The sequence below is a fragment of the Perognathus longimembris genome, chromosome 1 (assembly GCF_023159225.1).
Source record: "Perognathus longimembris pacificus isolate PPM17 chromosome 1, ASM2315922v1, whole genome shotgun sequence".
Taxonomy (NCBI): Eukaryota; Metazoa; Chordata; class Mammalia; order Rodentia; family Heteromyidae; genus Perognathus; species Perognathus longimembris.
Window position 1 is genome coordinate 4,517,437 of NC_063161.1, and position 25,574 is coordinate 4,543,010.

Here is a 25,574-nt window from a genome sequence, read left to right on the forward strand (position 1 = left end):
CACTTCCACCTTTCTGGTGGTCAATTGGAGATAAGAGTTTCACGGATTTTCTTGCCCAGGCTGGCTTTTGAACTGCAATCCTCAGATCTCAGCCTCCTGAATAGCTAGGATTATAGATGTGAGCCACGGATGCTGGCTCTAGACATTTCTTGAGCTGAATTAGCAAATGTTTTTATTAGGATCTGCATGTATGAGGGAAAGATTGAGAGAGAAAGGAAGAGGGGCCTTGTAATGAAGTCAAGATTGAAACCAACATACTGTCTTTAGTGCTTCTCAGATAGTACTTGGTGGGGCAAGTGTGATAATTAGGCATTTTGTCATCATGGAAATATGATCATTCTCCCTCAGAAAACTGTCACTAGAAATGCCTATTAGTCAAATAGCTCATGAAAAAACACAAATAACTTAAAAATTTTTGCTGCGAGTTTTCAGTAGAATAACAAGGAATGTTTGCTGTTGATATCAAATAACAACTATGACTTAAAGGAAACAGTTTCTTCTGTCCAAATTGGAGTGAATAAAGATCACCCATCCATTTGCCAATGATCTAGGGTAGCATCAGGTAGACAGGCTCCAGCAGAACTGCAGAATCTTCTCTTGCTTCCAGATGCCCCGGCATTGTTAGCTTCCGGGCTGTGGAGGCTGCAGGTCGGATGAGCTTGGTGGCAGTACAGACACTTCCCTCTGCGCTGCAGTGTTGTCAGATACAAAAATTACAGTAAAGGGCCTACGACAGTCCAAGACCGTTTTGGTTTTGGATCCTCACATTCCATCTCCTGACAGTCATGATGTTCCGGTCAAAAGATCGAGCCATCTTCAAGGTCTCTAGGCACAGCTCTTCGGAGACCTTTGATTCACCGTGGCATGTCCTGCTTGCTGAAGGGACATCCCGTGTCCCTCTGGGAGGTGTTACGGGAGAGGACGAGGGAGTTGGGAACGTGGGAAACTGGCATTGGCGTGCAGGCACTCTTCCGTAGTGAGCCTTAGACTCCTCGTAGTTCCCCGTGGAGTTGGTCTGCTGTATTCTTCCCTCTTTTATAGATCACACCTGTAACGGCTGTCACTGCAAGTTTTATCCTGTTCTTTAAGGGAAAATTTGCTATTAATTTTATGCTTTGGTTTAGCTCATTTGCTCCAGATTTATTGATTGACAAGTGGATTCTCTGCTCATTTTTCCAAATTACTGGGTGACTCATGTTATGTGAAAGTCATTTTTAAAAATTAACATCACTGTCACATTAGTGCCCAGTTTTTAGTGTGTCACACTAGGTCCACACTGACCCTGTTCCCCAGAGTGGAATGCTTTGGCTCCAGCGGTCCCCCTGGAGCTGGTCCAAATGGAATGGTTTCTTGAGAGAGGGCCATGGTGGTTGATGCAGAGAAGTCTGCAAAGTTGTTTTGTTGTTCCTTTAAACCAAATTCTCTTGTGCTTTGCATGGCTTTAACTTCAGAGGTGCATATTCGTAGTACAGCTGAGGAAGAACGCTAGCGGTTCAATTCCAGGCAGAGCCCCTGCGCCTCACGCCCTGCATCTGAGCAGTCTCTCGCATTCTCCTGGTGGGCAGCGGTGGTGGGCCCTGAGTTGGACATGTGGTATTTTTATTGGTGGTAGATGAAGCAAGCAGAGACCACTCTTGCCATGGCTTGAGTGACATGGGCTGGTATCTGGCCTTGCATCCTGTTCTTTAGAAATTCTCTGTCCCAATCCTTCAAATTTGTCACAACACCCTAGAATGCTTTCCCCTGCTTCTCCAGCTAACAGATTCCTAGCGGTGTCAGCCCTGAGCACATGTGGCATTTTTGCACAACTGTTTCGTAGTACATGGTCACTGTGTCAGTCAGTCTTGAGCAAAAGGAGTACCTCAGTGCTGCTCACAGGACACCCCCAAGCTGTGCTGGGTTCCACGTGGAAGCCATGTGATCCCCAAAGCCTTTAAGGTAGATTGGATTCCATTTTACAGATGAATGTCAGTTACAGTCTTGGAAAGTATTTTGCCTGAAGCAATGCAACCATCAAAAGATGTTTTGAAGAATCCAAGTTGCAGATTGCAGAATCCTCCTAGATCTGTGCATCCCTGGCTATATGAAATAATGTCCTCCTGCCCCTTTGACTTTTAGCCCCACCCTTTGCCCCTCAGGCAGAGCTGCAGCTCCCTCAGACTTTGGGGGAGGGAAGAAGCTTAGAGAGGGCATAGGAACAGCATCCGCTCCTCCTTGGTGGACAAAGGACCACAGTGGCTCTTTGTGTGACAGGAAGTCCTGAAAGGAGCTGGAGGGTTGACCTGGGCCACTCTGTGACTCATGTGTGTTGTTAATAATGCCCTTTGTCTAGTCCTGGGAACCTGCTTCTGCCGCCCGCTCCCCACTCCCCATGTCAGTGCTTCTGTTCCCCCCCTTTCCCTTCATGCCTGTCCTGGGTGAATGTCCCCATTTTATGGCCTGAACAAAAGACAATCTCCTGACCCATTTATGTAATTGTCCTTCTGCTTTTACCAGAAGAACCTTTCTGACTCATCTGGATCCCAGTGGTTGTTCTTGTGGGGGTTCAAGTGTGTCTCTTAAATAGGAAAAGGAGAGGAAGCTCGGGGACGAGAGACCTCACCCTGCAAGGGCTTGGACTGGGAGAAGGAGCCTTAGCAAGTACTTGACATGGCCTAATAGCGAGTCTGGCAGTGCCCTTTAAAGACCGGCACACGAAGGGCAAGGAATAAAGAGAGCCCAGCCCCTGAGAGCCTTTAAAGTCACTCTTGTACTCCTGTGGCCATCTGACAATGGTGCAGTGCTGCAGGTAGGATGTAAAGACGCCACGAAGCAGGGTGGCAGACACGGCAAAGCTGGGCCCATGGGAACTTGTGGGCTCTTCAGTCCTATCCCCAGCTGGGTGTAAAAGAGGAATAGACGTGTGTGCACATGTGAGTGTGTGTATGTGCTTGCAAGCACGTGTGTGTGTACACGTGTGCGTGTGCATGGTGAGGGGTTCTAGGACTGGGTTGGAATGTCGTTGTTTCGGTGCTTGGCAGACAGCTTTGCATATTGTGGCTGGCATAAGTAGGGCTCCCTGCCGCATGGACATGCGGGTGTGTCAGTAAATACTTGTTGTGAGAATATGATTGCCTGCATAGGCAGTGTAGAACATTTACATTGTGGTGAGGGAAGAAGCCACATCTGTCAAATGTGTTGAATTGGGGCTAAGAGATAGTTTATTGGGATTTTGGTGATCATGATACAGAAACCTCATCTAGCCCACTCCCCCGCTCTGGAGAAATATCAACAGAATATACTCAGCCTCTTTCCCCATCTGGGGGAGGAACCTGGGGCAGGTTCGCCATCTTTATCACCACCACCATTATTGATCATTATTCCTCCTCCTGTAATTTTCCTGGTGCCTGTGTTCCAAAGGGATAGAGTCCAGAGGAGCATGGCTCTTGCTTGGCACTGACAGTATGCTGCTGAATGTGGCTGTAGTGGCAAGGCTGGGGCCAGGGCCACAGGGGTCAGGAGATGCTGCTGCCATTCTCCTTGGGAAGAAGTCTTAGCAGGATTTGGATTTGAGGCATAACTTAATCTTTCCAAAAGATTTGCTGAGCACGATGGAAGCATCGTGGAGAATGAAAGGAAATGAGGACCAGGCTGGTGACCGAGGACCAGCGTCAGTGACATAGGCCAAGGATGGAAGTGGCCTTGACACGGGCAGCTCTCCTGGAGGGGGGAGAGGCAGGAGATGGGAAGAGCTGCCCTTGCCAGTTTGGGGAACTGCTGAATGTGGTGGCATTGTAGGAGAGGGAGGTGGGAAGAAGAGTTTTGGCCTGTGCAGTAGTGGGACTATTTCCTGACGTAGGAGGCTGACATCAGCAGCAGACATGGGGAAGGTGGGGTGGTTTGCAGGGACAAGTGATGGGGGGGGGGGTGCGTCTAGAGGGCAATGGGATGTGACTTTGGGTCAGAGAGCAGATGGAGCCATAGTGTTCCAGGCTTGTGGTGCGGGAACTAAGGAGGTGAGTAGACAGAGTGTGTTGTGAGAGAGTGGGCTCGGGCCAGGGCCAGCCCCATCCCAGTCATGGCCAGGAAAGGAGGGAGTGGGAAGCAGGCGCGGAATGACCTGAGCGTCTTCTGACTGCCGCCTTGCTCTCTGCTGAGGGTGACAGGGAAGGAGCTGCAAAGAGAGGTCAGAGGTGAACAGAAAAGGTCTACAGGGCCCTGGTGGAGTGGCCAGCTGCTGCGGTCAGCAGGCCCCTCAGACCTAGGCAGGAGGCCACAGTGGGATTGATAGAGAGTAGATTTTTACTAGGCAGGTGGGAAGGAAAAGTGAACATTGTGGGGTTGATAGTGCTTGTTCTGGGGGGCCCTGAGGCTGGTGTGCGTACGTGCGTGCGCGCGCGCGCGCGTGTGTGTGTGTGTGTGACTGGACCCTTACTGCAGAGAAAGAAGGTATGGTATGGTTCAAGACCTCAGGATGGAGACATGAGGAGGGTCTGTCTCATGAAGGACAACTCAGCACTACAGCTTCTTGGATTTCTGGCAAATTTCCCCCAAGTAGATAGATGAATATTAGTTCAAAGGAAGAAAGCCTTCTTCCCCAGTCACAGAGGGCGGCTCTGAGACTACCAGCTGGAGTTTCCTGGATGCAAACACTGAGTGTTTGAGAAGGGCCCTCCAGGTCTCAATGCGGAATTGTTTATTGTGTGTGTGTCCACCATCCCACAAGGCACTTTGACCCTACAAAACAAGTCATTAAAGGACCTCCTTAGGGTCCCGCCCTGCTTCCCCGGCTCCCCCAACGCCGACAGGTGGCCTCCAGCCTCTCTCTGAACCTTCAGGAACTCCTCTTACTGAGCTGCTTTAAGATCTTTTCTGTGTAAGCTGTAACCCCCCTTTGTAGAAACATCAGTCAGCATGTTAGATGAGGGTGAATACGGTTTGTCCTTTTCTACTTCTAATATACCTTGTTTGACCTCACACAGAAAGTCACCTTCCAGGACTGAGGCAAAGGAGCCTCTGCTTCCCCTCTACGTCTCCTGTAGCCCTTGCCACCTTCCAGTTTGGCCAGTTGACTTGGTTATTTATTGGTTCAGACATTCAGTCATTTGGCAAATATTTGAACATCTACCTCATACTAGACATTGGCAATGCAAGAAGGAAGAGGCACAGCCTCACCCTTAAGTCTGTGGGTAGTAGATATCCATGTGCTATTTTGCTTCTACCCCATTTCAGATCTGAAACGGCCCCTGCTTGTCCTTCATGATGTCTGTGTTGTCCTTTCTGTCAGTTCACCATTGTTTTCTTAGCTTTTGAGCATTTGACTTGTCTCCAGACTTTGCTGTTATAAATACTGCTGTGCTGAACGTTTTGTTCAAGCTATTTTTTACTTGGGGTTTATTAGCTTGGGGCATATTCCCCAGAGTGGGACTGCGGGGTCAGAGGTTGGTGATAGCCATCCGCCTTGTTCTGTATTTCCAGATATTTCCAGATTGTTTCCATGAAGCCTTTCAGCAATCTTAGAGCATATTCCTATTTTCCTGTAGTTCCACACCCAACTGACACTGTCATATTTGCTTGTCAAGTTTGAACAAGGAAGCGAGACATAAACTCATGTTCCTTAACCACCAGAATCTCCCATGTTATTCTTCAACAATGAGTGAACCCCAAATTACAGAGACTAAAACTAACAAAAAGAATCTTTCTTCTTCGCTCTGCATGTCCTTACTCAATCTGCTTGTACGGCAGCTGGGGTGCAGTGTCCATAGTGGCTCAGGCCAGCTGCTTCAGGAGCCCCTGCTCTGCCCCAGCTGCCACTGGAGGCCTCCTCAGAGGAGAGGCAGGACTGGGGGGGTGGGGGAGCTTTCCACCCGGGGTGTGGCCAGCACAGCCGTACACAGCTATGGGACTTGGTGACACGGCTGCCCCACCACAGCTGGCTTCCTGCTCCGAGCTCTGCGGTCACAGCTTCCTTACAGCATGGAAGAGGATTCTAAGGCCTTAATTATTTTAGGTAGTAGATCTTAAAGGTCATTTGTGTCTCTTCTGTCTAGATTACACGGTATTGTGCAGAGGTTTAGAGAACTACATGCTTGATAAATGCCTATGTTTTTCTTTGGCATCCTTTATTTCCTCTATACCACAAAGGTATCCTTGTTACAAAACCAGAAAATGAACTGTTTTCTTTGAGTTACTTAAGGTGGGTTTTATTTGGTGTTTGTGACACTTGAAATTCATAGAAATACGTGATGTCAAGTCATTTAAAACCAAGATCCTTAACAATTCTGTTTGTTGTACAGTACAATACTGTTTATTAGAGCAATACTACTGTTGATAAAAACAGTAAAGTAGGACTGGAAAGGAACTTTCTTAACCAAAACTCAGGGTTAGGAGTGACGATCAAGATTTGGATGATGCTGGGTGTGGTGGCTCACACCTGGAATCGTGCTATTTGGGAGGCTGAGATCCAGAGCATCACAGTTCAAAGCCAGCTAGGGTTAAAAAAAAAAAAAAGTCCCCTAGATTCCATTTCCAAAATAACCAGCCACAAGCCAAGCTGGAGCATGGCTCAAATTGGTAGAGTGCCAGCCAAGCAAACAATCTGACTGAGAGCATAAGGAACTTAATTCAAGCCCCAAACCTGACCAAAAAAGAAAGGAAGAAAGAAAGGAAGGAAGAAAGGAAGGAAGGAAGGAAGAAAGGAAGGAAGGAAGGAAGGAAGGAAGGAAGGAAGGAAGGAAGGAAGGAAGGGAAAGAAAGAAAGAAAAAGCAGAAAAAGAAATCAGCAATTCATTTCTAAATTCCTAGGGAAAGCAGAAGACCCAGAACAGTCAGAGCAGTTTTGAAAAGCCAAACCCAAACCACAAGTCTCATAGTTGCTCAGAAACCTGCACTAGTCAAGGCCGCAGGGCGCTGGTGTGATAGAGAGCCGCCGCGGGCTGGGCCTAGAGCACACGGGGAGCCCCCAGACCAGGGTGCTGAGCCAAGTCAGCCGTCGTTTCAGTGGGCGCTGGGACCCTGCGCCTCCGCCTGCAGAGGAGAGACTGTGCGTGTCTGCTCACAGCACCCGCAGAACTTAACCCCGAAGGGACAAGAGACCTGAATGTAAGAGCAAAGTCCCTAGAAGTCTTAGAAGGAAAGACGGACACAGATCTTTGTCACCTTGGAGTAAGTTTCTTAGTTATGGCATCGAAACAGGAAAGAAAAACCTCGGTTAGTTGGACTTGATGACAATGAGAAGGCCTTGTGCTTCCCCAGATGCTGTGAGGGGTGGAGGAAAGCACTTCCAAGCCCTTTCCCCCTGAAGGACTCGCGCCTGGCACACACTGAGCGTCTCACTGGTGGCGGCGCTGCGGTGAGGCTCGCGTGGTGCGGCACCTGCCTGGCAGGCTCCGACTTGTGTCCATACACGGAACTGCATTCTTTCTGAGCCCCCTGGATGGTAACTTCAGGGTTCAGCATGGGCGGGAGGTGGGGAGGGCTGCACAGCTGCGAGGGAAGCAACTGGAACCGAACTGGGGAGCCCAGGTTGTGCGGTGGCTCCTCCCGGCCATGCCTCCCCTGGGAAGCCCTGTGCCCCTTTCCTGCCCTGTTCCCACTTCCTGCCTGGCCTGCTGCCCTCCCTGCTGGCAAGAAGAGTGGACACTAATGGCTCCCGGTGGATCACCTGTGTCCTCCTTCAGCAAAGCTGTGCATTGCTGAGATTCAGGGAGGTGACTCGGCTGACAGCCTAACAGCACAATCTGTAGTGCTTTGCTTTCCTTTGATTGTACAGAATAGAAGGCTCTATTTTTGGAGTAAAATGACTGTCCTAATTACTGAATAGTGAAGGGGTGGCCTTTTTAAGTGCACATCTGCCTTCCATTTAGTTTGCGTTTTCATTCTTTCGTGGCTGACTGGGTAGTAGTAGTGCTGGGTAGGAGGTGTGAAGCCCATGGCAAGCACTGTCCTCATGCCTCAAGCTCTCCCGGAGTTCCCGGGCCCCAGGCTGTGCTGGTGCAGTGGGCCAGGGAGAGGCTGCAGCTGAACAGAGCTAGAGATCGTCCCCTGCCAGGACGCGTCCTGCTGCCGCTGGTCAAAGGCCTGGCATCCTGCACTGCGTGCACTGCAATCTCTTGTACCTGGAACAGAGTCAGTGCCCAAGATTCATTAGTGTCCTCATGACGGATGGCGAGAGGCAAGGACAGTGACCTTCCATTCACCTTGGTGCTGAGCCAGGCAGGGCCGGGCAGAGCAGAGCAAAGTCCTCCCTTTTGTAGGAGGTGGAGACCTTGAGGCTGGTGGGGAAGTGACTCCTGTCAACCTCTCTAACTCAGACTGCTTGAAAGACCAGAGTAAGCCCTAAAATCCGGATTCTCCAATCCCTTTCCCACACAGTGTGTTCTAGTCCCACACAACTTTGAAAAGCAAAATGTAGTTCTGTATTTCCATGAAAGTACGGCCTGGGACTCCTACCCCTTCCTCTACTGGGTCCCGGCCCCCAGGGGCTGTGGAGGCCACCCTGGCTACGGGGTTTGGCCAGTTAGGCCTCTTCTAAATGGACCACCTGGAATCATTTTTTCTTTCATCTTTCCGCTTTTCAAGTATGTTTTCTTACATTGCTGTTTGCATTCTCACCTCAATATCAGCTCCATAAGTGTCTCATTTTTGTCCTTTTAAAAAGTAGCTCTAATTTTAAATCTGTGAAACACTGACTCATTGTTTAGGTTGTGGAAGTCTTCAGCTTGAATCTTCACCAGCCCATGGTGCTTGTGAGCCACAAGTCCAAAAAACACTGCTGTAAACCTGGTCTGAGATAGACCTGTTAGCTGACATGTTTCCAGCACACAAGCAAAACCCATTTTAGGGATGTGGCTGATTACACGTCCTGAGGCCTGAGCTCCTGCCCTTCACAGGATGGGCTGACAGCTGAGGCCCTCTGGCTTTGGGCTATTTCTTTGTGATTTGAGGCTGTGTGTGTGTGTGTGTGTGTGTGTGTGTGTGTGTGTGTGTGTGTGTGTGTGTGTGTGTGTACATGTACATGCTGGCACTAAGGCTTGAACTCAGAGCCTCAGCTTTCACTTGGCTGTTTTGCTTAAGGTTGGCACTCTGCTACTTGGGCCACAGCTCCACTTCTGTCTTTTGCCGATTAATTGGGATAAGAGTCTCACAGACTTTGGTCATGTCAGAGCTGGCTTCAAACTGCGATCCTCAGATCTCAGCCTTCTGAGCAGCTGGGATTACAGGCGTGAACCACTGGCTCCTGACCCTGTTCTGTAATCTTACCTCTGTGTCTTCTTGAGACCAGGACACAATTTTGGAACTAGAGCTCCGAGTGAATAGCACAAGTGTTTTCCAAAGACCTTTCTCAGAGTTGCCCCAGCTATTTGTCGCAAAAAGACTAAACTCTCTTCCGCTCAGATGGCATTTGTTCTTAGGATTGTCAGCGGAGCGAGCTTGTATACTCTGTGCATGTGTGAGTTGGGCAGGTGAGCTGGGTGGTGACAGGCGAGACTTCCAGTCTGGGGGATGGACGGGGGGTGGACTGAAGCCTTCTAGAAGCAGAAGTCCAGGACTGTTTGAGCCAGCCAGGTAGCTGGGTCCCCAGAGCTTTGTGTCTGTGTGGCTGGTCTCTAAGGTGGCTGGATTTTCCCTGCTTCTCAGCCACTGAGGACAGCTTTCGAGGGGAGAGCTGGGTCGGGAGCAGTGGGGATGTGTGATGAGGACAGCATTGTGTGCTGGTGCGTAGACCTCTCTCCTCCTTGTGCAAGCCTCTGAGCACAGGAACCATGTATACACCTAGCACACACAAGCTGTGGAGCCCACGATTGGGAATAATTGAGCAAGGAGATCTAGGCAAGAAGTCAGGGATGGACCTTGACGGTGAGAGCAGTTGGGAGAGTAAGATTACTCTGTTCTACATTCACCGTCTCTCCGGCTGCTGGTGCTCTGAGGGGAATTGACTGCACAGGCCGCCCTGCCATTCCACAGACGTGTGGGGAAGGCCTCCCTTGTCGTGGTATTGCTTGTTTTGTACTGGAAGCCTACATGGCTCTCGCCTTCCCACATCATCTCAGATGTTGTTGCTTCTTCCTTGAGGCTTGCTTGTCATTCTGTTCAGAAGCGTGGCTTTCTTTCCGCTTGTTGTCCATGACTCTTCACCATCCTCTTCCCTTTCTTCCTTTCTAACCTGCCACCTACCTGTGATTTATTCTTTCTGCCTACCACCTGCAGTAGAGCATAAACTCCACAAGATGGCTTTTTTGTCTGTATCCCATGTGATTCCCCAACATCCAGACCATTACATGGCTGCACCGCCAAGCAGGGGGTGGTGGTGGAAAGAATAGAAAACCAGCAGCACACTGGGTAGATAGCCAGTGTATCCTAATGAGTACATGCTAATTTAATGAAAGTAGTTAAAAAAACCTTTCCTCATTTTTTTGTTTTGACACAAAGATGCCCACTACATATTTTCACTTAGAACCTCAAAGCAGCCCATCCTTTTCCTATACTCCTAGTCTCTCCTTAGAATGTTATAGTCTGAGTAGGACTGAAAGATCATCTGCTCAGCGAAAAAGAAACCCACAGCCCAAAGAGGTTTGTACCAAGTTCAAGGTCACTTTGCTCCATCTCATAAAACTTAAGCCGGAGTCTGGGAAGGGAGCCATCACCAGATGGTATTTCTCTGCACTCTCAGTGACATGTCCACGTACAGGTGGATCCTGAACGTCTATGCTAGAAGTGATGGAATTTCATCAGGTCATGTGGCATCCATTCATAGCCAGTGGTCTTCGGGGGTGCGGTGAAGCTCTCCCAGAATGCACAGGTCCCTCCTCAGCCCTCTTGGGAGGGTTTGCATGCTTTGACATTGTTTGCTGTCCGGCTCCTGGGTCATTCCTGGGTCTGGTCAGTCACCACACGTCTGCCAATGACAGCTTCTAGTTTGAGGTTTGGTTTTCTTTTTGGTCTGAAATGGGACTCAAACGCAGTATCTCATTGGCTGGTGCTCTACCACCTGAGCCACACCTCCAACCCCCAATGACATCTACTTGTCAAGGTGGATACTTTTCCTCCTCAGAGCTGGTGCTTGCTTGGGTGGTTTTTGTGGCATTTTGGTGAACACCAAATGAAATCTCCGTGATTATGGGACTTGGGAAGTAATTTGAGCTCCAGAAGATTAGAAGCATGAGTCCTGCAGGGTCAGTTTTCAGGGGTCACTGAAGTGCAGCTACGCAATAGAAACGGTTCACCAAGCTGCAGCAAAGCTGATTGGCAAACATGCTTTCCTGCTGTTCCAACTGTGGACAAGAATGCGAGTACACAGCATGTCCTCCGGTCTGAATTTGGGGAGAGAGGAGCTAGGACGAGTTAGGGCAGGGGGAAGGGGGAAAGGCAAGGGGCAGCCGTCCCTCAGGGAGCAATGTGGCCAGAGGCTCTCGAGCTGAAATTTCCTGAGCAATCCATTCTAGCTCCGTTCCTCTTCCACCAGCTGTCCGGAGCCACTGGTACAGAGGTACCATGACAGGCACCTACAGGGTAACCAGGTGACTTGTGTTCTCCCAGGGACTGCCAACCTGCTTGAGAAAAATTTTGGTTGGCCAAATAATATCCCCATGAAGGAACTGTAATGGGATGGAGGTGGTTCACTGGGATGTTGGAGGAGGAGGAGGCATTCAACCCAGGCCTTGCAGAGCATGTGGGAGTTAACTGGGAAGGGATTTCAAAGGGCAATGTGCCAACCCTTCTCAGGGAGGCTGAGGTTACCAGGCAGGTAGGGCTGCCTAAGGGTTTATGTATAGCGGAGACACTAAAAGATGAGGCCCCAGCTTGGAATGTGCGCTGTGTACAGGCCAATGAAGGGAGAGTGGCAGAGAATGCCTGTATGCCTTTCTGTTCCCGAGATAAAGCGTGCTGTTTCTCTTCAGCACATTCACTGCTATCTGAGCACCAAGTTTCGTGCACTCTGGGGCCTTGCTTATGCTTTTTTAATTTCGTTTGGTGTTATACGCTTGATCTTAGCCAGAAGGCTGAGAAATGGCAGTCTAATGTTCTTTAAAGCTTTGGTGCTCTTTGCATGAATGTGCATTTCTGTGCTTCCAACTCCAAAATATATAAGGTCTTATTCATCTGGTGTAATTAGGGGAAAAAAATTCAAAGCTTCTTTTTGCTCTCCGGCTCACGTTTCTCCAGCGGGAAAAAGCCTGGAAGACAAGTGTGTTAAAGAACTGGCTGTCCTCTATGGAGGAGAACTATGGAGGAGAACAGTGAGTCATTGTAGCCTTTGCTGGTATTTTCGTATCCGGTTTATTTTTAAACAGCTCTGTGCAACCAAAGGGGAATTTCTTCCTTTCCGTGGTTTCTGTTACCATGGCTCCATAATATTTCCTCAAATCTGCTTGTTCATACTTTCACACACTTCAACATCACCCATATAACTCCTTACGTGTAAAATCTCTATTCATTCTGCCCCAGAGTGTTTCTCCAGCTGTGATAGCAGTTTTCTCCAACGTGGGAAGAGCTCACTGTTGCAGCTGCCTGCAAACATTGGGAAGGAAAGGCGTGTGCGAGGGGCTTCTATTGGAGTCTGAGTGGGCAGACCTAGTCCTTCTGCATCGAGCCACTTTAGCCCCATACTCCTACCCATTGCAAAGGTGGACCCATGAAGTGTTGGCATTGTGCAGTTTGTTCCGGACATCTAATAGACATTTGACTCTTGGGATGCTAAGCATGGCTATCACTTCATTCTCTTCATCTTATTAGCCATTTACTTTTGGACTTGCCTGAGGCTTCCTCTTTGGGGAGGGCCTTTGTTTTGAGAATCCGCAACCTAAAGACAAACCATGCTAGTCCCAGAAATCTCTGCCCCCTCTCCCACAGAGGGAGATTCTTTACTGCATTTCAGTGCTCGAGAAGTGTGTGCTTCCTGAAGAGATTGCCCAGGGTTTAAAGAGCATCCCAGAAACACATGGAGCTGGAGAGTTTGTGTGCAGTCCTGTGTGGTCTTGGCCTCCTCTGCTGTTTAGGGATAAGTAGGTTTGTCTCCAGCATGTGAAAGTCGCTTCATACTATGTTATGAACAGCCAACTTGATACTTAGTAGCTGGAACTTGTCTTTGCTACATGTTTTAAAGTTTCATTATAAGTAGACATGCTGACTGGGTGACAGAACAATTCTTAATACTTACAAACTTGAACTGTGGTTAGGAACAACTTGCCTCCCAGCGCATTCAGTTCCTCTGATGCAGACAAGAACTCTTTTTTGAAGAATGAATGTAGTACAAAAGTGTCCTTCTAGTGGTTTGGTTGCTGTAGATGCCAGGTGGGAAGTCTTCTCACTCAGTAGCTGTACAAGTAGGCCGTCATACAGGGACTGGGGTTTTGCCATTTAAAAAATGGTGTGTGTGTGTGTAAGCATGCACACGTGGGCACATGCTGGTCCTGGGTCTTGAAGTAAGAGCCTGGGCACTGTCCCTGAGCTCTTTTTGCTCAAAGCTAGTGCTCTGCCATTTGAGCCACAGTTCTACTTACAGCTTTTAAAAAAAATTTTGTCAAAGTGATGTACAAAGGGGTTACAGTTTCATACGTAAGTAGTAAGTACGTTTCTTAATGAAAATTGTTACCTCCTCCCTCATTTTTCTCCCTACAGCCTGAGAGGTGTGTGTGTGTGTGTGTGTGTGTGTGTGTGTGTGTGTGTGTGTGTGTCTAATTGGAGATAAGAGTGTCACAGACTTTCCTACTCAGGCTGGCTTCAAACCCTCATCCTCAGATTTCAGCCTCCGGAGTAGCTAGTGTCACAGGTGTGAGCCACCAGAACCTGGCTTGATTGCTGCTTCTCCTCCTCCTCCTCCTCCTCCTCCTCCTCTTCCTCCTTTTTTTTTTTTTTTTTTTTAAGGTCCAAGACTGGGACCTGATGCTTTTGCTTGTTGGCACTCTACCAACTGAGCCACACCTCCAACCTCTTGACTGACTCTTTAAAGAGGATCAGAAAGTAAGCTTTGCTCTCAGCTTAAGAAACAGTTGTGGGCTAGGAATAAGGCCTAGAGGCAAGAGCGCTTGCCTCGTATATATGAAGCCCTGGGATTGATTCCTCAGCACCACATATATAGAAAAGGCCAGAAGAGGTGCTGTGGCTCAAGTGGTAGAGTGCTAGCCTTGAGCAAAAAGAAGCCAGGGACAGTGCTCAGGCCCTGAGTCCAAGCGCCAGGACTGGCCAAAAAGAAAAAAGACTTGATGCAAGAAATCAGGGCTGGGAATATGGCCTACTGGCAAGTGTGCTTGCCTCTTATACATGAAACTCTGGGTTCAATTCTCCAGCACCACATATACAGAAAACGGCCAGAAGTGGCGCTGTGGCTCAAGTGGCAGAGTGCTAGCCTTGAGCAAAAAGAAGCCAGGGACAGTGCTCAGGCCCTGAGTTCAAGCCCAGGACTGGCAAAAACAAAAACAAAACAGTTGTGGTTAATAATTGGAGTTACTAGTCTTTCATGTGCAATTCAAGAGATGTCAGTATATAGCTTTTGTGAATGGAATTAAGGGCAGTTTATTATTGTAAAGATCTTACTTGGTATGCTTTTCTAAGGCTAACATTTCTCTCTGCCACCATTTTAGGAGGCAAGCAGTCTACCACTAGGCTATATTCCCAGCCCTGCCACCACTGTAGCTGAAAAGATCTCATCAATATCTGTATCCATGTAAACAAAAGTTAGGCAGGACCTAATATGTAGCACCCATGGGATTGGATTCCCTTTTTCCAAGGGAAGGCAGACGGTACACAAATACTCAGATAGTGATGTGTGCTTTGAAGTATAAAAAATGTTAAAAGAGCAAGTAGCAGGCAGGGCTGATAGTGGTAGGAGGTGATGCAGAACTAAAGAGGGTGGAAGGCGTGCAGGGCTTTTTTGAGGAATGGCCCCGCTGGTGTGAGTGAGCTGACCATGCACTTATCTGGGGGGAAGAATGTCAGAAACTAAGGGGAACAATATATGCAAAGGCTCCAAGGCAGATGAAGCTTAATACATTCACGAAACTGCAAGTGGATCATTGTGCCGTAGCAAAGCTGGCACAAGAGAGGAGGGAACATGGAGGGAACAGGTGGGAATGGCCAGCTAGGGCCAGGGATGCCCTTGCATCAAAGGGAAGTAATAGGGATTTAACCCAGATGCAAGGAAGAAGGGAGGGAAGGGGGAGGGGAGGGAGAAGGGAGGATAGAAGAAAGAAGAAGGGAAAAAAGAAGGAAAGAAGGAAGGAAGGAAAGGATGGAGGGAGAGGGGGAGAGGGGGGAGAAAGGGAAGTAATAATATGATTTGAATATTGCAAAGGTTACCCCCAGAAGAATAGAAGTTGGAAGTGAGTGTATCTTCTTCTGTTTTACTTAACATTGAGATTCTTTGAGGAAACATTATTCACTTAGCTTTGAAAATGTAGTGGTTAACACCACTTGTCTGTGTTGGGAATTGGGGCATCTTTGTTAAAGTTGTATAAGTTAACAAGAGTAACAGCGTGGCCCTGCATTTAGAACACATGAGTGCGCTGTAAAGTAGTTCTCAGCCGCGCCCGCAGCCGGAAGACCACAAAGCATGAGAAAGTCATCAAGTTGATGCCCCTCGGGGATTTCTGTGTGGAACGCTACAGTTCCTCCTTCCCTCTTTACTGCCCCTGTTTCAGGGTAGGTAGCTGGTAAGCCCCTGAGTCCTGGGGAGTCCCCTCCCCTCTGCGGCCATGCCCTTTCCTGCCACTCCCTCCCCGTACGGATGGTAAGGCTTCTGGTGTGTGGGACTCGGTCTCCCTGTTCCGGCTCCTCGGGATCGGCTTAGGACGGCCACATCCTGTGCCCCGGGTGAGGAGCGACCACTTCCACCACAGCGCGTCCTCAACCATCCTCAGGGTTCCTTCTGTTTTCTGGAGAGGGAAATAGGCTCAGAGAGGCCAACGCCCCCACCTCCGGCTGCCTGGCTGGTGTGTGGCAGGACCAGCGGGAACCGTTTTCTCCTCCCTCTCTTGCAGCTCGTTGCCCACTCGTTCCAGATGCTGTGCCAGCCTGGCATGGCTGTGAGCGTGGCAGGCGTGGCTTCCCCAAGCTGCCCGCGCAGGAGGTTTCCCAACAAGGACGCCTGGCAGGCATTCCAGGAGTGTGGAGGGAGCGGATGAACACATGCGGGCCTGGTGGCCTCCATGGGGGAACCAGCAACCAGGGCTGCCAGCGCGTGGCAGGCCAGCGAGCACCCTGCCTCCGTCAGCACCCTACCTCTCCCCTGGCTAGTTATGCCCGTCACTGTGTCTCTCCCAGGGGGTGTAGCAAGGCCTGGGTTCGAATCCCAGCTTTATCGCTTACTTGGCTGTGTGACCTGGGCAAGGCACACTATGACCAGAGTAGCTGCCACATGGGGCAGCTAAATAAATAGCTCCTGATAGGTGCTTAGTAACTATTGACTTAGTAACTATTTCTGCTCTCTGGCAAGGGCAAGAACAGCCTCCTGCTCCAGCTCTGAGAACATTCTTGAATCCCTGCCACTCAGCATGGTGAATTCTTAGTACCTGTTGGGCAGAGGAAGGAATGGTGTCTTTGAGCTGGAACCTGCCCAGAGGAGGGCCCAGCCACAACAACGTTCAGTTGGTAACTCGTGGGCAGCAGGACGGCAGCCTTAGGCGGCCATCCGAGCCAAACTGGAACTGTAGTCAGCTTTCTGCACCACTGTCTTGTGGCCTTTTTTTCCCAGCTGCCCTAGGGGTGGACGTGTTCCGTGTTTTATACTCATCTTTTCCTAAAATATTCTCAAACTCACCTTGTAAAGCACCTGGCAACTCAACTTGCGTGCTGTGTCCAGGTGGTGATTTTCTTTACGGACTCCCAAACACAGGAACACTTCTTTGCCAAGTTACACTGGGTAGCCTTCTGTCCGTGCCTCTCCAGGTGTATCCAGGTGTATTCCCATCCTTCTGTGAGTGTCTAACCTGCCTCTTAAATGCAGATCTGGGATGTCAGCGGGGACACTTGCTCTTTCGCCCATCTCTAAGAGGTTGCCAGCTGTCTTTCACGTGCTTGAACCAGAGAGCCCCAGTGAAGGACGCGAGTGGAAACCTGGACGGCTGTGGCCTTCCCCAGCCCTGGGTCTGAGTGGGGATGATGTAAGCCTCTCCTGTCTGACGGTGGGGACCTGGCACTGTAAAGCGGGGGACCACAATGTGAAAATCGCAGGAAGGTGTTGGGGACACAGGGAGAAATGCTGTTATGCAACAGAGAAGCCCAGAACGCAGGGTGGTTTGTTGGCTGTGATTCGAGTGAAGTCAGGCCATAGATCCCAGGAGAAGAAAGGGCTGAGTAATGAGAATGGAGGGCCGTGGCATACCGCCCCGTGGTGAGGTGCCCGCGCTGGCTTGGACAGCTCCATGGGAGCTGAATACACATTTGGACTTCAAACTGTTGTGGGCCCAGCTTTGGGTCAGGCTTCACAACAGACATCTGACTGGAGGGGGGGGGGGAGGGGAACTGTCTCTAAGTGACAGAAAAAAAATCCTTTGTCCAGGGCGCCAGTGGCTCACGCCTGTAGTCCTACCTACTCAGGAGGCTGATATCTGATGATGTCTTTTGAAGTCAGCTCAGGCAGAAAAGTCCATGAGACTTACTTCCAGTTAATGTCCATACCCTCCCCCCAAAAGCCAGAAGTAGAGGTAAGCTCAAGTGGTACAGCACCAGCCTTGAGCGAGAAAGCTAAGGGAAAGCGTCCAGGCCCTGAATTCAAACCTCAGTGTGCTACCCCCCAAAAAAAGGTTCTTTCCTTAACCATCTCCTGGATAATGGTTTTTCTGAAGAAAGAGGAAGGCTATTCTACTGTCTTAAGTAAAATAAAACAACAGGTGTTTTCTCCCCTGTTCTTTTTCTCTGTTTTTTAAATGGGGCACTTAAGTATCTAAAATTCATTTGTTTCCAAGGAAATAGTTCCAGGCCCTAGTGGACTTCCTGAACACTCCCCCCCCCCCCCCCGCAAAACACACACACACACACACACACACACGCACACATGCACGCACGCACACATGCACGCACGCCTCTCAGCAGTTTGTCTGTAGTTTGCTGGGAACAGTTTATACCCCAAGGTAGTTTGGAATCCTTTGCCAGCCCAACTTGGTTTTTGGGTGCTGATTTTCAAGTGATGGTTTCCAGGGCAACCACAAACCAAAAGATACTGACTGTTCTTCAATGTCTGAAGAAAGACTAGAAAGTAGACTCCACTCTAACTGCCTGGGAGGGGCTGGGCCTGGCTGGGCCCAGGCCCTAGTGCCCCTTGTTCCCCTCCCCTTGGAGGGCAGCCTTTGAAACCCAGCCTCTTGCAATGCACATGCTATTTCCCATTGTTGAATTAAGTGCACTACACAATGTTCCAGAGAGATAAGTCACTTTATTTGCTGATCTCTTATCTCTTCCTTTGAGGAATGTTCACTTTTCCTGATGAAATCATTGGAAACAAAATAGGTTGTGCCAGATACTTGAGTTATTAAAACAAATGTTCCTGCTTTGCCTATGGTGCAGAGTGTACATTAGCTCAGACCTTGCCTCCTGAGTACCCAGTGTGAAGGGTCTTGTGGTTAGAGAGGCAGAGGAGACTGTGCGGCTGTGTGGCTGTGTCCTTGCTTTATGCAGCTGTACACACCTCTTTGACCCAGAGAATAGCTGCTTCGGCTTTTTCTTTGGGGAATGGATTAGAGAGAGGGAGTGGGAGCTAGAGGTACTTACGTAATGTGTATCTTCTATTTCCTTGATAGCTGTTATCAGGCTTGAAAGGGGAAGAAGGACGTTGTGCCAGCATTCAGCCAGGGTTAAGGGATCCCTTGGCCACCTCTGTTAACCTCTGTGGCTCTGCACATTAGTTAAGGAATTGTTTTGAGTTTGGTGTTGACGTTCATCTATGGCAGAAGTCCCCAGAATCAGAGACCTGGATATGCTAGCCCTACCTGTCCTCTGCCTTTTAGAACACAGTGTGTTTGCAGCAAGCATCTTTGGAGAGCTCACTGGGTGCCAACCTGGACAATGTGTTCTCAAGAGAATGAGAGGAAAAGGGACAATGGTTTGTACATCTTACACTTAGGATTCTCTTGCTCTTAAGTTGCAAATTTGCTGTATATATACCTTTGGGGGGACAAATAGGTCCATTCTGTGCCATGCTTGTGTAACCGGAATGTTAAAGCCGGTGGCAGGAGCTGGCCTGCGGACTTCCTGTTGGTCCAGGTCTGATTGAAGAGCCTTGGTTAGACAGGAGGAGCGCATGGGTGCATGGGTGTTGGTTCAGGCGGGGAGCTGGGTTCCCTTCTACAGGGTGTCTGTTTGCACTGGCAGCCTCCCACTACATGCGGGGATGACCAGGAAGCAAGCCCCGCTGCAGGTGAGCGCTCCTGAGGGGCATGTGTGCCGATGGTTCCGAGTGTAGCCTCTGGAGTAGCCGTGATGTCTGACCCCCATCCCCCTTCTTCCCCAAGCACTGCACCTCTCATCCCTAGCTCAGTGCCCCTAACAGGCAGGGCATCTCCACCACCCATGCTTTCTCTCTGCCAACCATGTCTGCTCGTCTCCCGCACGCCCTGCAGTCTGCGCTCTGCTGCTGCCTGGTGTCTGCATTGCCCCCTTCATCTATTCAGTGGACACTCGAGAGGGAGAGAGGACGACTTAAGGTCTCTCTTGGAGGAAATATGTGAGAAATATCTTTTCCTGTCTTGGCTCTTTCTGTTATCCAGATAATTCATTACTTTCTCTCCCATCAAAGGTGCCTTTGAAAGTTGGTGTGTAGAGTTCAGTGTCATTCCTTCTTCTCTTTTCTTTTCTGTACTGGAGGTTGAACCTAGGAGCTCAGACATGCAGAGAACCAGCTTTACTACCCAGCCACACCCTCAGACACCATCAGGAGACGATAGGCCTATGATATCCTGCCCCACAGAGGGACATTTTCAGAGGTTAGAAACAGAGTAAAACACTGAAGACAAAAAAGAAGGTGGAAGGAAGGAAATAATAACAAGAAGAAATCAAGAAAATAGAAAACATATATCCATTAGATCGCTAGAATGAATGAGGGCTAGAAGCTGATTCTTTGAAAAAATAAAATTGGATGAGATTGATGAAGAGAAGAGGCACAATGTGGACATCAGCACAGATCCTTCATCCACCATGAGAAGAGAATGGGAACATTTTATGCAATGCATTTGGAAGAAATGAATTCCCCAGAAAAATAAAACTTTCCCAAGTCATCACTCAAACATGATATATGAATAGTCTTCACTTGTAAAGAATTAGCCAGAAGTGGCATCGTGTGTATAACCCTAGCACTCTGGTATCTGAAGCAGGGAGATCACAAGTTCAAGACCATCCTGGGCTGGAGGAGGAACAGTTAAACACGATCAGAACTCCTAGTGGAATGTAGTGTAGGAACATAGTTATAAGGGCCTTGCGCTTGCTAGGCAGGTACTATATTACCTAACCCATACTTTAGTTCCTCTCCACCCCGCCCATCCTTTTTTAAAATTGTGGTTATTTTTCCGGCAGGTTCTGACCATCATCTTCCTCCCTCTGGGTCTAGATAGCTAGAATCAGGGTCAGAGCTGTGGCTCAGAATTAGAGTGCCTGCTTGGCAAACACAGGGTTCCGAGTTCAAACCACAGCGTTGCCACACACAAAAACTCAGACCGCTGGAATTAGGTGTGCCTCGCTGTACCTGGCTTATTGATTGGGATGGCCTCTAACTGAAATCTTGATTTCTGCTTAAAAGCAAACTAGGACTGCAAGCATGAGCCTCTGTGCCCAGCTAGTAAGAGGAAACTTGCTTAAAAAACGTTCAGCATTTTTAGGGGGAATAAAGGTGAACAAAAGGAAAGATTTCCTAAGCAAGATGCACAAAGCCAACTGCAATAGCGAATATCAGGTATCAGGACCATATTAAAATCTGTAGGAGATGACACTTGACTGAGAAGAGAAGGCAGGCGCAGTGTAACCCGTGTGGTTCACACCAGACATGGTTGTGGGAGGCACAGGGACTGCCCCGCCCATCCGGAAGGCCAAGGTCAGCAGGCCGCGCACGGGACTGCCATGGCAGAAGCTCACACGGGCCCGCGGCACTGAGGCGGGCCTTTAATTTTCACCCTAATGTCCTTGAAGATTGGAGCTCAGCACAGGCAGTTATGGTCAGTAATGAAGACTATGGAAGCCGCCAGCCTTTATTCACCTCTTGTCTCCTCCACTTGGACAAACTCCCTGCTCTTTCTGTGCCTCAGCTCCCCTGGTCTAACAAGGCACATGATGAATGTTTCTACCTCACATGGTTGCAGAATGCTGAAGACATTTGCAGAAGTACTGGGGTCTCCGTGGGCAGCAGGTGGGGACCAGCCCCCGCATCACGGGGTTCAGGTGGTTTGGTGGCAAAGTCCCAGCAAGGATAAGCTCTTGTCTCAGTATTTCTCACTACCTTTGGGTATCTGGCTAAATGAGGACAGTAGGAGTAGAGGCTAACACTTTGGGGATATCAATTATATATATGCCATATATGCCAAGTGACTCTTAACATGACTGCTAGTCATGTAGCCTTCATTCTGATCAACTGGGATGCTTTTTTTTTTTTTTTCTGCCAGTCCTGGGGCTTGAACTCAGGGCCTGCGCACTGTCTCTGGCTTCTTTTTTCTCAAGGCTAGCACTCTACCACTTGAGCCACAGCGCCACTTCCAGCTTTTTCTTTTTTTATGTGGTGCAGAGGAATGGAACCCAGGGCTTCATGCATGCTAGGCGAGCACTGTTCTGCTAAGTCACCTTCCCAGCCCCTGGGAGGGTAACTCTTGGGAGAGTTGCTGAGGTGTCCTGTGCATCAGAGACAGTTGAAGTCAGAGGAGTGCCTGGGAAATCCTTGAGAGGTACAGGGGGACTCAGGAATAGACCCCAGAGAGCAGGTGGGGAGAAGGTTGGGTGTATGTGCAAAAACAATGCAGGGAGGTTGGTGCAGGGAGCTTTGCATCCCATGGCAGTGCTTGGGAGCTGGACAGAAGGAAAGGGAGCCAGCATGGCACCTCACCCCAGCGCTGCCACCTTGTGGCTCCTTGTTGGGCAGCTCTGGTATGTCTTAGTTTTGTTTCCTTTCCTCTCAGTGACTAGGCTCTTGCCCTCATCGCTGGCCACTGTGCTGAACCTCCTTGGCAATTGGCACTTAATAAATCATGGGCAAACTAATCTTCACCTGGTGTCTGAACCATGGCTGTGGAGCCTAAAGGCCTCTGGCGGAGCATGGCAAGCATCAAGCCGCGCCCTGGCCCAGGGCAGGCCCACCTGCCCACAGCTGCTCCAGGGCCCTGCCAGGAAGCCCCGTGGTGGCCTGATTGGGCCTCTTTGAGAGTAGCCTGAACCAAAAGGCCAGGCGGGTATTCCGGTGGGGCTTAAAGCAGAGACCGCTGCTCTGGGCAGGAGACTTTCCACTGTTGTAGACACGGGTAGGTGGACAGGGCTGTGGCTCACAACCTGGGCCAGGTGGCCTTTGGGCATCTCGTGTTTTCAGTGGTGAGTGTGCTGCCCTGTACTCAGCCCCAGTCACGTGTGTCCACTCTAGGGTTCTCTTGGCAGTGAGAGCCTGTTGTAGGGAGGGTGTGTCCCTAACTACGCACTCTGCCCTTTGGCCTGAGTGGTATGCGGCTTTAAGTACCAGGTCCAGTCTGTTTCAGATGATGGCCCCACAGTGGTGTTGGCTACCAAAGTCCTGCAGTTCACAAGGCTAAACCCTGTAGTCAGCAGTTAGTGTTTAGCTGCCAGGATGCTGATTTATCTACATTTGAAATCATTTTTGGAAAATACCTTGGTGTAATAGAGAGAAAATTGCCTTAGCAAATAGGCTGAGCTGGTGTCCAGTGCCAGCCTCCACCGTTCATTATTCAGGCAGATGATTTAACCTTTCCAAGCATGTTTTCTCAGCTGTAAAATGGAGAGAAAAGTAACAGTAATAATAATCGCTGTATAATGATAATGGCAGTAATGATTACATATTTATCTACTGAGTGTTTTGCACTTACAATGGAGCAGTCTTTGTTCTGAGCCTTTATGTAGATTAGACGCACTGTAGTTCTGTGATGCAGATTCCATTATTCCTACAGAGAACAGCAGGACTCTTGGCTCAGGCTCAAACTCTTATACCTTGTAGGTGCTCTGGGGGTCTGGCTGCTCTATCCCCCTTCCTCCCATTGCTGAGCTGTGGAAATCTTGGGAATACAGAAAATCTTGGGAATACAGAGGGAATAGGTAGAGGAGCATGGGGCTGGTGTCTGCTTACGATTATAATGGGGGCCTTCGCTGAACTTGTTCTCTCTCTCTCTCTCTCTCTCTCTCTCTCTCTCTCTCTCTCTCTGTCTCTCTTGCCAGTCCTGGGCCTTGAACTCAGGGCCTGAGCACTGTCCCTGGCTTCTTTTTGCTTAAGGCTAGCACTCTACTACTTGAGCCACAGTGCCACTTCTGGCCATTTTCTGTATATGCGGTGTTGGGGACCCAGGGCTTCATGTATTCGAGGTGAGCACTCTTGCCACTAGGCCATACCCCTGGCCCTGGTAGGTTTGTCTTTCTAGCTGCTGCACACAGATGGTGCTCAGAGCACTCAGAGCTTCAGTGACTAAAATGAGTCTGTCAAAGACAGGAGGTGATGTTGCTGGTTGTGGAGACATGAGCCTGTTTTCTCAGCAGTGAGGAGACTGGGACAGGAGGACCTTGAGTTTAAGGCCAACCCAGGTTACATAGGGGGGTGTTATGTCTCCTCCCAGTCCTCGTCCTGCCCCCACAGGGAGGGTGGACTGGGCCTGGTACTCCAGCTGCCCCGTATATTCAGCTGACATGGTCTCTGGCTCTGGCCCTTTCCTTAGGGGTCCCTAAGGGCCCAGGAGGATCATTTGGTGAGGTTACTAACCTGCTGATGTAAGGTTACTTTGAGCTCTTTGGGGAGGTGCTGGGTTTCCCTTGTTACTGTGGAACACACATGGCAGTTCTGAGTGCCCACTTCCTTCTCCCTGAAGGAAGCCCTTCCACCGCTCTGCATGGGAGAGAGCGTGGCCACAGGACCGCCTCTGCCGCTGGTGACTTGCTTCTTGCCTTGTGAGTGTACAAACCACAGCCATGTGTATCTTTCTTTCCTAGGTGTGCCTGTGGGTTTTGAGCATCTGAAGCAAACCCCTGGACCCGAGTGTTCACGGCCGTCCTCTTGCCCTGTGCAGAAATGTCTGTCACGTACGACGATTCCGTGGGAGTGGAAGTGTCCAGCGACAGCTTCTGGGAGGTAATACTTCATGCTACGAGCCTGGCAGGGCCTGGCCAGTGGTGCCCGCAGCCTTTGTGTTTGGTGGAGATGGGAACGAGAGGCACATTTGAGGCAGGCATTTGCTGTCAAATCTAGATGGAGCAGAGATTTGGCGCTGGGGGTGGCCAGCACAGGTATGCCTTAGTTCTCTGTAAAGTGCAGAACTTACCTTGCTGGGACGGCTGATGTGTAAAGAGCTGAGGGATGTTTTTGTGCAAATACTGGGACTTGAACTCAGGGCCTTGCACTCTAGTTCAGCTTTTTCTCTCATAGCTGGCATTCTTCCACTTGAGGCACAACTCCACTTGCAGCTTTTTGCTGGTGAGTTGGAGATCAGAGTCTCTTAGATTTGTCTGCCTAGCTTTGAACTGAAAGTCTCATGGCGTAGCCGCCTGAGCGGCTGGGATTATAGGCATGAACCAGCAGCACCCGGCTCCGGCGCTCTTTCGTATGCCCAGCCATTCCGTGGGGCTGGCATGGCACAGATCCCCAGGCTCAACCTGAGGAATTTTGCTTTGAGCTTTGTGTAGAAACGCGGATGGCTGTGGTCGCGGGTGCTGCACAGCACGCACAGCCAGAGTGAACCAGCTGCCCTTGAGCTCGGTGGAGCAGCTGCCTGAAGGGCTGCCCCCTGCGGCTCCACTCGGATCCACTCTTGGAGGGTTGGTTTTAGTTTAGAGATCATTTACTGATTGCTTGTTGTTCCAGGGATTGAACCTAGGGCTTGCGAAGCATGCTAAGCTAGGGAGCCACCACTGAGCTTCAGCTCTAGCCCAGAAAGTCTTTTTTTTTTTGGCCAGTCCTAAAGCTTGGACTTAGGCCTGCATGCTATTCCTAATATTGTTCACTCAAGACTAGTGCTCTACCACTTGAGCCATAGCTCCACTTCCAGTTTTTTGCTGGTTAATTGGAGATAAAAGTCTTTTGGGGGCTGGGAATGTGGCCCAGCGGTAAAGCACTTGCCTAGCATGCATGAAGCCCTGGGTTCAATTCCTCAGCACTACATATACAGAAAAAGCCAGAAGTGGCGCTGTGGCTCAAGTGGTAGAGTGCTAGCCTTGAGCAAAAAGAAGCCAGGGACAGTGCTCAGGCCCTGAGTTCAAGCCCCAGGACTGGCAAAAAAAGGAAAAAAAAAAAGCCTCTCAGACTTAACTGCCTGGGCTGGCTTTGAACTGTGATCTGCAGATCTCAGCTGTCCGAATAGTTAGGAATTCAGGCATGAGCCACTGGTACCCTACCACAAAGTCACCTTTTGTTCTGTCAATTTCTATGGCATAATCCCTGGGGCTTTCTTGCAGTTGTGGAGTTGTGGGCAGAGTACAACATT

At 49.6% G+C, this 25,574-nt stretch overlaps 1 protein-coding gene across 5 annotated transcripts in view; it reads left to right on the plus strand.

The window, feature by feature from the left end:
- Nucleotides 1-25,574, plus strand: part of Pacsin2 (protein kinase C and casein kinase substrate in neurons 2) — an 82,245-nt gene that overhangs the window by 36,296 nt on the left and 20,375 nt on the right. For 4 of the 5 annotated variants that reach the window (XM_048354283.1, XM_048354309.1, XM_048354318.1 and 1 more), the window contains exon 2: nt 24,088-24,226. In XM_048354283.1, the coding sequence (XP_048210240.1) occupies nt 24,167-24,226 (60 nt within the window). In that variant the 5' untranslated portion in view covers nt 24,088-24,166. Of the gene's footprint in view, nt 1-13,845; nt 13,942-24,087; nt 24,227-25,574 lie in introns of all 5 variants that reach the window. The other variant, XM_048354292.1, reaches the window with a different exon arrangement.